The sequence below is a fragment of the Drosophila sechellia genome, chromosome X, assembly GCF_004382195.2.
Source record: "Drosophila sechellia strain sech25 chromosome X, ASM438219v1, whole genome shotgun sequence".
Lineage (NCBI taxonomy): Eukaryota > Metazoa > Arthropoda > Insecta > Diptera > Drosophilidae > Drosophila > Drosophila sechellia.
In genome coordinates, this window is record NC_045954.1 from 21827872 (window position 1) to 21841775 (window position 13904).

At 42.6% G+C, this 13904-nt stretch overlaps 3 protein-coding genes and 2 long non-coding RNA genes across 12 annotated transcripts; 2 read left to right on the forward strand and 3 right to left on the reverse strand.

Moving 5' to 3' along the window:
- Positions 1-451: 451 nt before the first annotated feature.
- On the reverse strand, positions 452-978 carry LOC116802089. Its single transcript, XM_032725192.1, has 2 exons — positions 766-978; positions 452-715 (listed from the first exon to the last, which is right to left on the reverse strand). Exons 1-2 carry the CDS (start codon positions 925-927, stop codon positions 452-454), a joined length of 426 nt encoding a protein of 141 aa, XP_032581083.1. The 5' UTR covers positions 928-978.
- A 158-nt stretch (positions 979-1136) lies between these two features.
- LOC116802012 lies at positions 1137-3126 on the reverse strand. Of its 3 annotated transcripts, none has more exons than XM_032724857.1 (3): positions 2980-3126; positions 1481-1787; positions 1137-1338 (listed from the first exon to the last, which is right to left on the reverse strand). In XM_032724857.1, the coding sequence occupies exons 1-3, from the start codon at positions 3040-3042 to the stop codon at positions 1241-1243; spliced, it is 468 nt and encodes a 155-aa protein (XP_032580748.1). In that variant the 5' UTR covers positions 3043-3126; the 3' UTR covers positions 1137-1240. The 3 variants fall into 3 exon arrangements, with proteins under 3 accessions (XP_032580748.1, XP_032580747.1, XP_032580746.1); XM_032724856.1 differs by having other exon boundaries at positions 1481-1832; positions 2980-3125; XM_032724855.1 differs by lacking the exon at positions 2980-3126 and having other exon boundaries at positions 1481-2013.
- A 1248-nt stretch (positions 3127-4374) lies between these two features.
- On the forward strand, positions 4375-5656 carry LOC116802013. 3 transcript variants are annotated; one of them, XR_004362410.1, is made up of 4 exons: positions 4375-4434; positions 4988-5104; positions 5162-5497; positions 5555-5656. It is a non-coding gene; the product is annotated as an uncharacterized LOC116802013 (long non-coding RNA). The 3 variants fall into 3 exon arrangements; XR_004362409.1 differs by lacking the exon at positions 4375-4434 and having other exon boundaries at positions 4818-5104; XR_004362411.1 differs by lacking the exon at positions 4375-4434 and having other exon boundaries at positions 4818-5104; positions 5566-5656.
- Positions 5657-7567: 1911 nt separating this feature from the next.
- On the reverse strand, positions 7568-10275 carry LOC116802010 (double-stranded RNA-specific editase 1-like). 4 transcript variants are annotated; one of them, XM_032724851.1, is made up of 5 exons: positions 10134-10267; positions 9097-9962; positions 8633-8984; positions 7912-8489; positions 7568-7859 (listed from the first exon to the last, which is right to left on the reverse strand). In XM_032724851.1, the coding sequence occupies exons 3-5, from the start codon at positions 8949-8951 to the stop codon at positions 7662-7664; spliced, it is 1095 nt and encodes a 364-aa protein (XP_032580742.1). In that variant the 5' UTR covers positions 8952-8984; positions 9097-9962; positions 10134-10267; the 3' UTR covers positions 7568-7661. The 4 variants fall into 4 exon arrangements, with proteins under 4 accessions (XP_032580742.1, XP_032580741.1, XP_032580740.1 ...); XM_032724850.1 differs by lacking the exon at positions 9097-9962 and having other exon boundaries at positions 8633-8939; positions 10134-10275; XM_032724849.1 differs by lacking the exon at positions 9097-9962 and having other exon boundaries at positions 10134-10275.
- A 2060-nt stretch (positions 10276-12335) lies between these two features.
- Positions 12336-12826, forward strand: LOC116802017. The gene is made up of 2 exons (XR_004362421.1): positions 12336-12617; positions 12675-12826. It is a non-coding gene; the product is annotated as an uncharacterized LOC116802017 (long non-coding RNA).
- Positions 12827-13904: the final 1078 nt, after the last annotated feature.

A 13904-nucleotide genomic window follows, 5' to 3' on the forward strand; every position in this document is an offset into this window, starting at 1 on the left:
CATGCTTGCGTCGCACTCATCCTTTCAATTCAGCCCAATGCAGTTCAGGAATGGCTGCATGCAATCGAGCGATGGACTGGTAAATGGGACAAATCCATTACATTCATATGGCATATGGCAGTTAAGGCTCCTTAATAAAAGCCATATTAGGTCCAACACTGACCTACGCAATCCAAGTATGGAGTGTGCCTCCGGGACTCAGCTCAATGGGCTTGGAGTAATACAATCGCGAGCGGCACGACATGCATCTGGGCTACCCTGGTATGTGAGCAACCGAGTCATCGAAAAGGACTTAAAAGTTGTCCCACTGGGAGACCAAATAAACTTCCACAGCAGCCGATATGCTGACAGACTTAGCGCCCACCCGAACACGTTGGCGAATCTTGTCGACCCTATTTCCTTACACGTAAGATAGCATAATCTCTCCACGGTACAATTGTATACATTATAATTAAGAGAGGCGTGTTGGCGAGGTGTGTTGCTGTCGGCCAGTTGGAGTCTGCGGTTGGAGTTGGTGTCTTAAGCGGTGTCGCCGTAGGCGAAGTTTGTGCCGAACAGAGAGTTGCACACTTTCACGCCACGTTGAGACGGGCGATCTTCTTGGATCTGCGTGGGCGTGGAATTCCTGGTTGTCCACCGTGATTCCCAGATGCTGCATGCCGGTGGTATTGTCGCCAGATGACCCGTAGTCCGAGTAGCTGAGTCCCGGGCGCATCTGCAGGGGATTGATTACTGACAGTGAATATAGTGAGGTGGGCTGGCTACAATGCAAAGAATGGTCGCCGGGTGCATGGTCTCCCAGCCAGAGGGTAGCTCCGTACGCACTGGCGGCTTCTTTGGTTCCTTCGGCGCGGCGGGACTGGAGTTCCGGCATCCCCTCCGGCTGCTGGGCAGCATTGGCCGAAGGGTGCATCTCGGGTACGACATAGCCCTCGCGCTCCCACTCCGTGAACAGCTTGTAGATGGCAAACGAAGCCAGATTCACATGGGCAGATCATCATCCGGTGCATCGGCCTCATCCTCGTTGTGTCTATTGGCTCCGCACCTATCTCCACCTGGTGAATACGGGGAGGCTTAGGCGTCATCTTCGCAATTATAAAATCGCGCCAAGCCTTCTCGCAGGCCGCGTTCTTGGCTGTCATCTTTGAGGTACCCTTGCCCACGTACTGAGTCGAGTTCACAGTGACAACGGCCGTGAATCCCCCGTCGGTATTGATGTCGATGGTGAAATCGCTGATGGTCACGCCCTTAACCTCGTGAGGGCCATCAGAGCGTTTTTGGGGAGCATGGACTTGCGCAGCTGGCGATTCCGTCGCAGCTTCTTGTCCCGAGTGCGTTCTACGACCGAGTTAAAAGACATATATGTTATTGTAAAAATGTTAAGTAATTTCCAGTCTGTCCTTTCATAAGAACTCTAGTGATTCGTGTGTGTGTGCGATAAAAGTCTGGAAAACTGTTCACCAAAGAATTCCACGCTTACCAGACGACTTCTTCCGCTTTTGGAAGATCTTTTTAAATGGGATCTTGCCCCCGATGCCGCTGGCACTGGTATTGTCCTCTATAATGTCGACGGACGGTTCATCGTCGACAGAGATCAGCTCCTCCTTGATGATAACTGGCAAGGCCAGCTTCGAGGCGATGGCGTCCGCATCCGGATTTTGCTGTTGGACGGACGAGTTCGGCACTTGAACGGGGACAAGAGTCGATGGCTGCTGAACAGCCACCGGAGTGGCCGGTGTCGGATATGAAGCCACCGGAGGAGACTGCTGCTCCTGGACATTGGCGGCCTGCAACGGCATTTGGATCAAAGGCTTGACGGTGGCATTGGGATTCTGCGTTTGCGAAAGAGTTAACCGATTAGTTAGCAAAGGCAACGGGCTGGTCCAGTGGGTCGACAGAAAAGCGACTCGCTGGCCAACGGAAACCATCAAGTCGTCAAGTTACCGGAAGCGTCAGGGTGGTCGGCTGGTCAACTTAAAACCATAGTTCAGGAAATAGCCATGGTCATTCCTGCGACCCAAGTGCCCCGAAACGAAGCTCTGCACCAGCGGAGCCACTGCCAGCGACTGTGGATCTAGGGTAGGGTAACAATTCCCTCATTCATTTTAAGGGGTTAAAACACCAAAGTCCGATTAACAAATAAATGCAGTCTTATGGTGAGTTAATTTTTCGCTAATGTATTCTGTTGCAGCGAGGTTCGAGAAAATCAAATTCTAATTCTAATACAATTTTCTCCGATATGCAAAAATAGAGTAATTTTTAATGACTAGTGCTCCATAAGTTACACAATTCTAAAATAAGTTAAATTTTTTCTTTCTATTTTAGTAAGAAACAAATCAAACACGAATTCATTTTGGACTTGGAATAGTATAGTTATGGGGATCCTTCGGTCATCGGCTGAGCTCATGGTCGCCGGCTCGTTTCGGGCACTTTCGGTGGAGTGAATGGGGATTGCTATCTGACGCAAAACTAATAATTTTAGTTACAATTTTGGGTGAATCCATTTTCAGTAGCCATAAAAGTTAGCGATAACCGCAAGTCCAGCGTGAAACTATCGCAGTGCTAGCCATCTCTGGTTGATCGAAAGCACGAACGGGGAGTGGAATGAGTGCAATGACCAAATGGGTGGGATACAAATGCAATGGAAGAGGGAAAGCTGGGGGTGGGCTGGAGGGTGCATTGTGGATGCTGGTGGAATTCGGACAACGATCTGCAGTGCAGACTCTGCACTTTCGATTAACCCGCTTTTAGTGGCTATTGCAAATGAGTTCACAATTGTAATGAATACACACACTTTCACTTTGTGCGCTGCAAATTATAGAAATAAAATCGAAAACTTTGTTATTTCACAAATCAAATATGGATGAGTCCAACAATGGTTTTTGTTTTCGTGATCTATTTTCACTAGGGACACATCTCTTCACAGGGAAGTTTAAACTCACACTCCTGCACACACTTGGAAAAAATGCAGATTCTTACGTAAATGCCTCCAAAGACAAATGGCTTGTTGTTTGCCGTGAGTGGACGAAGTTTTCCCTCCATCTTGATTTTTTCCTTTTTGTAATTTAATTTTTCACTGTTCAAATCACAGAGATAAGCTTACTGCGCTGACGGGAAAAACCTAAATAGGGATGTAATGCATATATCAGAATATATCGATATTTGTTTCACATATTTTGAAAATAGATTCTTGTATTAAATATATTAGAGACATTTCACACTGGTCATAGTAATATAACCAAGTGAAGGGATAGAAAGACGGCGGAAAATGAGCGCAGACAACTGATTTTTTTCTAAAATAATTAACAATAACATAAAAATAACACGAAGATGCCTATTTGAAGTGTCTAAAAATTAATGCGAAAATTAAAAATTGCAACAGTATTTCTGTATTTCTTGAGAAATTTATAGCTTTTAGAGCGTGTGCATGTTAATTCCCTCAATATTTTGTGACTGACTTACATTTGAATATAGTAAAAGAATAGTCTAAAACTCAAACCATAACCGCAACAATATTTTAAATTTAACGCACAAAATTTTTGTTATGATCGTGGTTTATTTTTTGACCACAAATGTATAGTACTTTTAAAATATTTAAGCTGAAGACCTGTGCATTTTAAGACACGACGAGTTAGAAAATGGCAATGCAATAACATATTAAATCGTTTTCATGACTTGCAAACACAATTTGGCAGTCCGCAGCGTGGGCAAAATCTATAAGGTTCCAATCAACGAAAAACAGAAAAGGTGTTCACACTGTTTTAACAAGAGTTTTGCGTTTCCTCAACCACAGCAATAGGAAAGTTTGCGGATTTATGAAAATGAACACCGAATTAAGTGAATTAACTATCTGGGTTGGATTAATCGCCCAGTTTTAAATATTTTTCATATATTAAACAAATATTATTATTCGTCAAACTAAGGTAAGATACCTGTAACTCAGATAGTGGTAGTTCGATGGAGAATCTTCGACATTCTTTTTGCACATCTATAGAAAGTGCCAAGACAAATAATTTTCTGAAAAAAATGGGAACATTTTTGAAAAGTGTTGGCATGGCAGTTTTGGACAAACTGCTCTAGAATATGGAGCATAAGTCTCAACGCCCTGACTTTTTATAGTTCCTCAGATCTAGAAATTTATACGGACGGAAATGGACAAATCGCGGTTTTTATTATTTTACGAAAATTGAAGCAGTAGTCAACCTGCGCTGCATACAGGCTTAGTCCCAACTAGCACTTAAGGTTCGCGATGTTCCCAAGTTCATACAATCGGGCAGACGGACAAAAGACCATGGGAAAGCACGACTCGTTTTGTAATCATGGACTACAGAGAACTCATATACACCCACTTACAAAAATCCAATTTAATTTTCGCTGCTCAAGTCACAAAACTATTGACAATGAAGACAAACCCGGATCAAATAAAACCACAAGGTAACTATAGATTTATGTTTACATTGTAATATCTGAAACAAAATGATACAATTTTTATACCTTTTACTCGTAGAGCTATACTAGATTTGTTGAAAAGTATATAACAAGCAGAAGGAAGCGTTGCCGACTATATAAATTATATGTATTCTTGATCAGGATCAATAGCCGAGTCGATCAAGCCATGACCGTCTGTCCGTATGAACGTCGAGATCTCAGAAAATATAAAAGCTAGAAGGTTGAGATTCAGCATACAGATTTTAGAGACATAGATGTTGCGCAAGTTTATTTACAAACCGCATAAAACTACCACGCCCACACTTTTGAAAAATGTGTTGATTTTTTTTCACATTTGTATTAATCTTGTAAATTTGCAAGATCGATTTGCCTAATAACTTATTTTTGAACCATTTTTCGATATATTTTCATAATGTTATTAGTCTTCCATTATCCTAGAAAAACTATGAAATTTCGCGTTCGCATTCACACTAGCTGAGTAACGGGTATCTGATAGTTGGGCAACTCGACTATAGCATTCTCTCTTGTTTTATCTGAGGTCCACCCAAATAATACGCCTCTAAGAGAAGGAATTGAACAACATTGTAAATGAACCAACACCACCAAAAACGAAACAGGACGTAGAAGATTAATTGCCCTTCATACCTAAAATATTGTAAGTACAAAACAGGAAATCTTCTTAAAAATATAGTTCTTATAAACCTATATTTAGGGAAATGTAAAGCGACAGCTAACTGAGCTCGCCAACCGTTGAAATCCGACGAACATAGCGTAAGGCTCGTGTGGTTGTTTGAAGATATTCCAAGACGCACGCGCAAAGGTCCACCTGCTCCTTGTCGGTTATGTGGGTGGTGCTCTTGTCCTGGAATCTCAGCCTTATTTCATTGTGACGATTATCGATATGATTGCGTGCTACGAGCTTTCGCTCGATCCTCAACTGTGGTGAAGGATCATGTAATGCCCGTCCTTCCTTGGCCATTCTATACAGAAAATCCCAAAAAGTTATCATCCTGAATGGCCCCTCACAGGGAATACATCCTAGTCAGAGGTAAACAAGTAGGGATTTTAATACATTACAAGAATATATATTTAAGCGCGACTAAAGTTTTTTTACAGCTATTATACGGACGGAAGGATGATCTCCTTGGAAAATAATTAAATTAGACAAAATAGTTTTAGATTTAAGAAACTTATCAGACTTGCAACCAAGAAATAATTAAAAATAAAATACATTGCTCTGGGCATAGAACACCATATACGCATGTATACAGTCGGCAGCCAAACACAAAACGAACAAAAATAAACATAGAAATAAGCGCTCTCATGTTATATAAATTGCAAGGACCAAAAATATTCTAGTTATTCTAGTGTCTTTGGTCTATGGCTTTACCCTACATACTGCCAACCATCCGGATGACAGACAACATCCTTGCTAGATCAAATATCTCTCATCGCCACTTTATCTCAAAATCATATCCAGGAAGTAACTATTCAGCTGACTGCAAGCAGAGGAAACTTTAATGTTGCCTTAATATACTGCCCTCCGACACTTAGATGAACAGTTGCCATTGCTGGGCAGTTCATCACACACAATTGGAGAAGCCACATGCTACCCCCACCGTGCAACTGCCTCTCCAAGTGCCATAGATTTTGGGATCTCCAATGGCTTTAGACAGCAACTAATCAGGGTGAAAGTGCTGACAGAACTGTTATCTGACCATCATCTGCCATTGATTGAAGACGCCCAATCATTTCGAAGTGTTAAAAAAATGCTGTCTCCACAAGCGAGAATTCGGATCTTTAAAGAACACATCGAGGCTACTGTAGAACTCAACATTTCCATTGACACTTTGCAGTAGGATGGAAGCGTACGTCGACTACTTCACATCGGCGATCATTGAAGCTGCAAGGCAGGCTACACCAAGTTGGTCTCACGGCCATAAGAAGGCCTGCCATTTTAAGCTTGGAGGCTAGGGACTTGTTTAGCCACAAAAGACGCCTCAGAAGACAATACACCACGACAGGAGATCCTAGCATTTACCAGCAATATTCATACTCCGACGCTCAGACACGCCCTATACCTTACCGCATGAAGTAATGATGCAACTAAAGGTTTTGTAGCCAAAAAAAAACCCTGGTTACTATGGCATAGACAACCGAACTGCGAAATTTCTATAACGTGCTTGCTCTTGGGAAAATATTTAATGCTATGCTAAGATTAGATAATTTTTCCAGGCAATGAAAACGTGCGCGCATTGTAATGATCCCCAAAGCTGGAAAGTCACCAACACAGATCGACTCATATCGCCCGATAATCCTGCTACCAACTTTATCCAAAGTTTTTGAGAGAATTTTGCTTACCCGCTTGATGGAACTGCCGGAGGTAGGTAACACATCCCACAAGAACTAGCTTTGAACAGTCGGCGTATTTTTGGACGTGAAACAAGCGTTTGATAAGGTGTGGCATGAAGGTCTGCTATATAAATGAAAGATCCTCCGCTGATCGGCCCTTCGGTGTTGCTGTACGAAACTGTCGGTCAAGCCTGAAACACATTCATGCAGGGGTTCCACAGGGAAGTGTGCTTGGACCCTTCCCGTATACCCTGTACACTGCTGACATGCCAACTCCCAACGACACCGATGAAGCCTCCCCTGCTCAGCTGCTCCTGGCCACCTACACTGATGACACCGCCATGCTTGCGTCGCACTCATCCTTTCAATTCAGCCCAATGCAGTTCAGGAATGGCTGCATGCAATCGAGCGATGGACTAGTAAATGGGACAAATCCATTACATTCATATGGCATATGGCAGTTAAGGCTCCCTTAATAAAAGCCATATTAGGTCCAACACTGACCTACGCAATCCAAGTATGGAGTGTGCCTCCGGGACTCAGCTCAATGGGCTTGGAGTAATACAATCGCGAGCGGCACGACATGCATCTGGGCTACCCTGGTATGTGAGCAACCGAGTCATCGAAAAGGACTTAAAAGTTGTCCCACTGGGAGACCAAATGAACTTCCACAGCAGCCGATATGCTGACAGACTTAGCGCCCACCCGAACACGTTGGCGAATCTTGTCGACCCTATTTCCCTTACACGTAAGATAGCATAATCTCTCCACGGTACAATTGTATACATTATAATTAAGAGAGGCGTGTTGGCGAGGTGTGTTGCTGTCGGCAGTTGGAGTCTGCGGTTGGAGTTGGTGTCTTAAGCGGTGTCGCCGTAGGCGAAGTTTGTGCCGAACAGAGAGTTGCACACTTTCACGGCCACGTTGAGACGGGCGATCTTCTTGGATCTGCCGTGGGCGTGGAATTCCTGGTTGTCCACCGTGATTCCCAGATGCTGCATGCCGGTGGTATTGTCGCCAGATGACCCGTAGTCCGAGTAGCTGAGTCCCGGGCGCATCTGCAGGGGAATTGATTACTGACAGTGAATATAGTGAGGTGGGCTGGCCTACAATGCAAAGAATGGTCGCCGGGTGCATGGTCTCCCAGCCAGAGGGTAGCTCCGTACGCACTGGCGGCTTCTTTGGTTCCTTCGGCGCGGCGGGAACTGGAGTTCCGGCATCCCCTCCGGCCTGCTGGGCAGCATTGGCCGAAGGGTGCATCTCGGGTACGACATAGCCCTCGCGCTCCCACTCCGTGAACAGCTTGTAGATGGCAAACGAAGCCAGATTCAACATGGGCAGATCATCATCCGGTGCATCGGCCTCATCCTCGTTAGTGTCTATTGGCTCCGCACCTATCTCCACCTGGTGAATACGGGGAGGCTTAGGCGTCATCTTCGCAATTATAAAATCGCGCCAAGCCTTCTCGCAGGCCGCGTTCTTGGCTGTCATCTTTGAGGTACCCTTGCCCACGTACTGAGTCGAGTTCACAGTGACAACGGCCGTGAATCCCCCGTCGGTATTGATGTCGATGGTGAAATCGCTGATGGTCACGCCCTTAACCTCGTTGAGGGCCATCAGAGCGTTTTTGGGGAGCATGGACTTGCGCAGCTGGCGATTCCGTCGCAGCTTCTTGTCCCGAGTGCGTTCTACGATCGAGTTAAAAGACATATATGTTATTGTAAAAATGTAAAGTAATTTCCAGTCTGTCCTTTCATAAGAACTCTAGTGATTCGTGTGTGTGTGCGATAAAAGTCTGGGAAAACTGTTCACCAAAGAATTCCACGCTTACCAGACGACTTCTTCCGCTTTTGGAAGATCTTTTTAAATGGGATCTTGCCCCCGATGCCGCTGGCACTGGTATTGTCCTCTATAATGTCGACGGACGGTTCATCGTCGACAGAGATCGGCTCCTCCTTGATGATAACTGGCAAGGCCAGCTTCGAGGCGATGGCGTCCGCATCCGGATTTTGCTGTTGGACGGACGAGTTCGGCACTTGAACGGGGACAGGAGTGGATGGCTGCTGAACAGCCACCGGAGTGGCCGGTGTCGGATATGAAGCCACCGGAGGAGACTGCTGCTCCTGGACATTGGCAGCCTGCAACGGCATTTGGATCAAAGGCTTGACGGTGGCATTGGGATTCTGCGTTTGCGAAAGAGTTAACCGATTAGTTAGCAAAGGCAACGGGCTGGTCCAGTGGGTCGACAGAAAAGCGACTCGCTGGCCAACGGAAACCATCAAGTCGTCAAGTTACCCGGAAGCGTCAGGGTGGTCGGCTGGTCAACTTAAAACCATAGTTCAGGAAATAGCCATGGCCATTCCTGCGACCCAAGTGCCCCGAAACGAAGCTCTGCACCAGCGGAGCCACCTGCCCAGCGACTGTGGATCTAGGGTAGGGTAACAATTCCCTCATTCATTTTAAGGGGTTAAAAACACCAAAGTCCGATTAACAAATAAATACAGTCTTATGGTGACTTAATTTTTCGCTAATGTATTCTGTTGCAGCGAGGTTCGAGAAAATCAAATTCTAATTCTAATACAATTTTCTCCGATATGCAAAAATAGAGTAATTTTTAATGACTAGTGCTCCATAAGTTACACAATTCTAAAATAAGTTAAATTTTTTCTTTCTATTTTAGTAAGAAACAAATCAAACACGAATTCATTTTGGACTTGGAATAGTATAGTTATGGGGATCCTTCGGTCATCGGCTGAGCTCATGGTCGCCGGCTCGTTTCGGGCACTTTCGGTGGAGTGAATGGGGATTGCTATCTGACGCAAAACTAATAATTTTAGTTACAATTTTGGGTGAATCCATTTTCATTAGCCATAAAAGTTAGCGATAACCGCAAGTCCAGCGTGAAACTATCGCAGTGCTAGCCATCTCTGGTTGATCGAAAGCACGAACGGAGTGGAATGAGTGCAATGACCAAATGGGTGGGATACAAATGCAATGGAAGAGGGAAAGCTGGGGGTGGGCTGGAGGGTGCATTGTGGATGCTGGTGGAATTCGGACAACGATCTGCAGTGCAGACTCTGCACTTTCGATTAACCCGCTTTTAGTGGCTATTGCAAATGAGTTCACAATTGTAATGAATACACACACTTTCACTTTGTGCGCTGCAAATTATAGAAATAAAATCGAAAACTTTGTTATTTCACAAATCAAATATGGATGAGTCCAACAATGGTTTTTGTTTTCGTGATCTATTTTCACTAGGGACACATCTCTTCACAGGGAAGTTTAAACTCACACTCCTGCACACACTTGGAAAAAATGCAGATTCTTACGTAAATGCCTCCAAAGACAAATGGCTTGTTGTTTGCCGTGAGTGGACGAAGTTTTCCCTCCATCTTGATTTTTTCGTTTTTGTAATTTAATTTTTCACTGTTCAAATCACAGAGATAAGCTTACTGCGCTGACGGGAAAAACCTAAATAGGGATGTAATGCATATATCAGAATATATCGATATTTGTTTCACATATTTTGAAAATCGATTCTTGTATTAAATATATTAGAGACATTTCACACTGGCCATAGTAATATAACCAAGTGAAGGGATAGAAAGACGGCGGAAAATGAGCGCAGACAACTGATTTTTTTCTAAAATAATTAACAATAATATAAAAATAACACGAAGATGCCTATTTGAAGTGTCTAAAAATTAATGCGAAAATTAAAAATTGCAACAGTATTTCTGTATTTCTTGAGAAATTTATAGCTTTTAGAGCGTGTGCATGTTAATTCCCTCAATATTTTGTGACTGACTTACATTTGAATATAGTAAAAGAATAGTCTAAAACTCAAACCATAACCGCAACAAAATTATTAATTTAACGCACAAAATTTTTGTTATGATCGTGGTTTATTTTTTGACCACAAATGTATAGTACTTTTAAAATATTTAAGCTGAAGACCTGTGCATTTTAAGACACGACGAGTTAGAAAATGGCAATGCAATAACATATTAAATCGTTTTCATGACTTGCAAACACAATTTGGCAGTCCGCAGCGTGGGCAAAATCTATAAGGTTCCAATCAACGAAAAACAGAAAAGGTGTTCACACTGTTTTAACAAGAGTTTTGCGTTTCCTCAACCACAGCAATAGGAAAGTTTGCGGATTTATGAAAATGAACACCGAATTAAGTGAATTAACTATCTGGGTTGGGATTAATCGCCCAGTTTTAAATATTTTTCATATATTAAACAAATATTATTATTCGTCAAAGTAAGGTAAGATACCTGTAACTCAGATAGTGGTAGTTCGATGGAGAATTTTCGACATTCTTTTTGCACATCTATAGAAAGTGCCAAGACAAATAATTTTCTGAAAAAAATGGGAACATTTTTGAAAAGTGTTGGCATGGCAGTTTTGGACAAACTGCTCTAGAATATGGAGCATAAGTCTCAACGCCCTGACTTTTTATAGTTCCTCAGATCTAGAAATTTATACGGACGGAAATGGACAAATCGCGGTTTTTATTATTTTACGAAAATTGAAGCAGTAGTCAACCTGCGCTGCATACAGGCTTAGTCCCAACTAGCACTTAAGGTTCGCGATGTTCCCAAGTTCATACAATCGGGCAGATGGACAAAAAACAATGGGAAAGCACGACTCGTTTTGTAATCATGGACTACAGAGAACTCATATACACCCACTTACAAAAAATCCTATTTAATTTTTCGCTGCTCAAGTCACAAAACTATTGACAATGAAGACAAACCCGGATCAAATAAAACCACAAGGTAACTATAGATTTATGTTTACATTGTAATATCTGAAACAAAATGATACAATTTTTATACCTTTTACTCGTAGAGCTATACTAGATTTGTTGAAAAGTATATAACAAGCAGAAGGAAGCGTTGCCGACTATATAAATTATATGTATTCTTGATCAGGATCAATAGCCGAGTCGATCAAGCCATGACCGTCTGTCCGTATGAACGTCGAGATCTCAGGAAATATAAAAGCTAGAAGGTTGAGATTCAGCATACAGATTTTAGAGACATAGATGTTGCGCAAGTTTATTTACAAACCGCATAAAACTACCACGCCCACACTTTTGAAAAATGTGTTGATTTTTTTTCACATTTGTATTAATCTTGTAAATTTGCAAGATCGATTTGCCTAATAACTTATTTTTGAACCATTTTTCGATATATTTTCATAATGTTATTAGTCTTCCATTATCCTAGAAAAACTATGAAATTTCGCGTTCGCATTCACACTAGCTGAGTAACGGGTATCTGATAGTTGGGCAACTCGACTATAGCATTCTCTCTTGTTTTATCTAAGGTCCACCCAAATAATACGCCTCTAAGAGAAGGAATTGAACAACATTGTAAATGAACCAACACCACCAAAAACGAAACAGGACGTAGAAGATTAATTGCCCTTCATACCTAAAATATTGTAAGTACAAAACAGGAAATCTTCTTAAAAATATAGTTCTTATAAACCTATATTTAGGGAAATGACCGACGAACATAGCGTAAGGCTCGTGTGGTTGTTTGAAGATATTCCAAGACGCACGCGCAAAGGTCCACCTGCTCCTTGTCGGTTATGTGGGTGGTGCTCTTGTCCTGGAATCTCAGCCTTATTTCATTGTGACGATTATCGATATGATTGCGTGCTACGAGCTTTCGCTCGATCCTCAACTGTGGTGAAGGATCATGTAATGCCCGTCCTTCCTTGGCCATTCTATACAGAAAATCCCAAAAAGTTATCATCCTGAATGGCCCCTCACAGGGAATACATCCTAGTCAGAGGTAAACAAGTAGGGATTTTAATACATTACAAGAATATATATTTAAGCACGACTAAAGTTTTTTTACAGCTATTATACGGACGGAAGGATGATCTCCTTGGAAAATAATTAAATTAGACAAAATAGTTTTAGATTTAAGAAACTTATCAGACTTGCAACCCAAGAAATAATTAAAAATAAAATACATTGCTCTGGGCATAGAACACCATATACGCATGTATACAGTCGGCAGCCAAACACAAAACGAACAAAAATAAACATAGAAATAAGCGCTCTCATGTTATATAAATTGGAAGGACAAAAAATATTCTAGTTATTCTAGTGTCTTTGGTCTATGGCTTTACCCTACATACTGCCAACCATCCGGATGACAGACAACATCCTTGCTAGATCAAATATCTCTCATCGCCACTTTATCTCAAAATCATATCCAGGAAGTAACTATTCAGCTGACTGCAAGCAGAGGAAACTTTAATGTTGCCTTAATATACTGCCCTCCGACACTTAGATGAACAGTTGCCATTGCTGGGCAGTTCATCACACACAATTGGAGAAGCCACATGCTACCCCCACCGTGCAACTGCCTCTCCAAGTGCCATAGATTTTGGGATCTCCAATGGCTTTAGACAGCAACTAATCAGGGTGAAAGTGCTGACAGAACTGTTATCTGACCATCATCTGCCATTGATTGAAGACGCCCAATCATTTCGAAGTGTTAAAAAAATGCTGTCTCCACAAGCGAGAATTCGGATCTTTAAAGAACACATCGAGGCTACTGTAGAACTCAACATTTCCATTGACACTTTGCAGTAGGATGGAAGCGTACGTCGACTACTTCACATCGGCGATCATTGAAGCTGCAAGGCAGGCTACACCAAGTTGGTCTCACGGTCATAAGAAGGCCTGCCATTTTAAGCTTGGAGGCTAGGGACTTGCTTAGCCACAAAAGACGCCTCAGAAGACAATACACCACGACAGGAGATCCTAGCATTTACCAGCAATATTCATACTCCGACGCTCAGACACGCCCTATACCTTACCGCATGAAGTAATGATGCAACTAAAGGTTTTGTAGCCAAAAAAAAAACCCTGGTTACTATGGCATAGACAACCGAACTGCGAAATTTCTATAACGTGCTTGCTCTTGGGAAAATATTTAATGCTATGCTAAGATTAGATAATTTTCCCAGGCAATGAAAACGTGCGCGCATTGTAATGATCCCAAAGCTGGAAAGTCACCAACACAGATCGACTCATATCGCCCGATAATCCTGCTACCAACTTTATC

Coding starts and splice junctions, on each gene's coding strand:
- LOC116802089 (XM_032725192.1), bottom strand. CDS start 927: ATGTCGTACCCGAGATGCACCCTTCGGCCAATGCTGCCCAGCAGCCGG. Junction 716..765: donor CGGCGACCATTCTTTGCATT/GTAGCCAGCCCA, acceptor AATCCCCTGCAG/ATGCGCCCGGGACTCAGCTA.
- LOC116802012 (XM_032724855.1), bottom strand. CDS start 1,928: ATGGTTTCCGTTGGCCAGCGAGTCGCTTTTCTGTCGACCCACTGGACC. Junction 1,339..1,480: donor AAAGCGGAAGAAGTCGTCTG/GTAAGCGTGGAA, acceptor ACTCGGTCGTAG/AACGCACTCGGGACAAGAAG.
- LOC116802010 (XM_032724848.1), bottom strand. CDS start 9,080: ATGGTTTCCGTTGGCCAGCGAGTCGCTTTTCTGTCGACCCACTGGACC. Junction 8,490..8,632: donor AAAGCGGAAGAAGTCGTCTG/GTAAGCGTGGAA, acceptor ACTCGATCGTAG/AACGCACTCGGGACAAGAAG. Junction 7,860..7,911: donor CGGCGACCATTCTTTGCATT/GTAGGCCAGCCC, acceptor ATTCCCCTGCAG/ATGCGCCCGGGACTCAGCTA.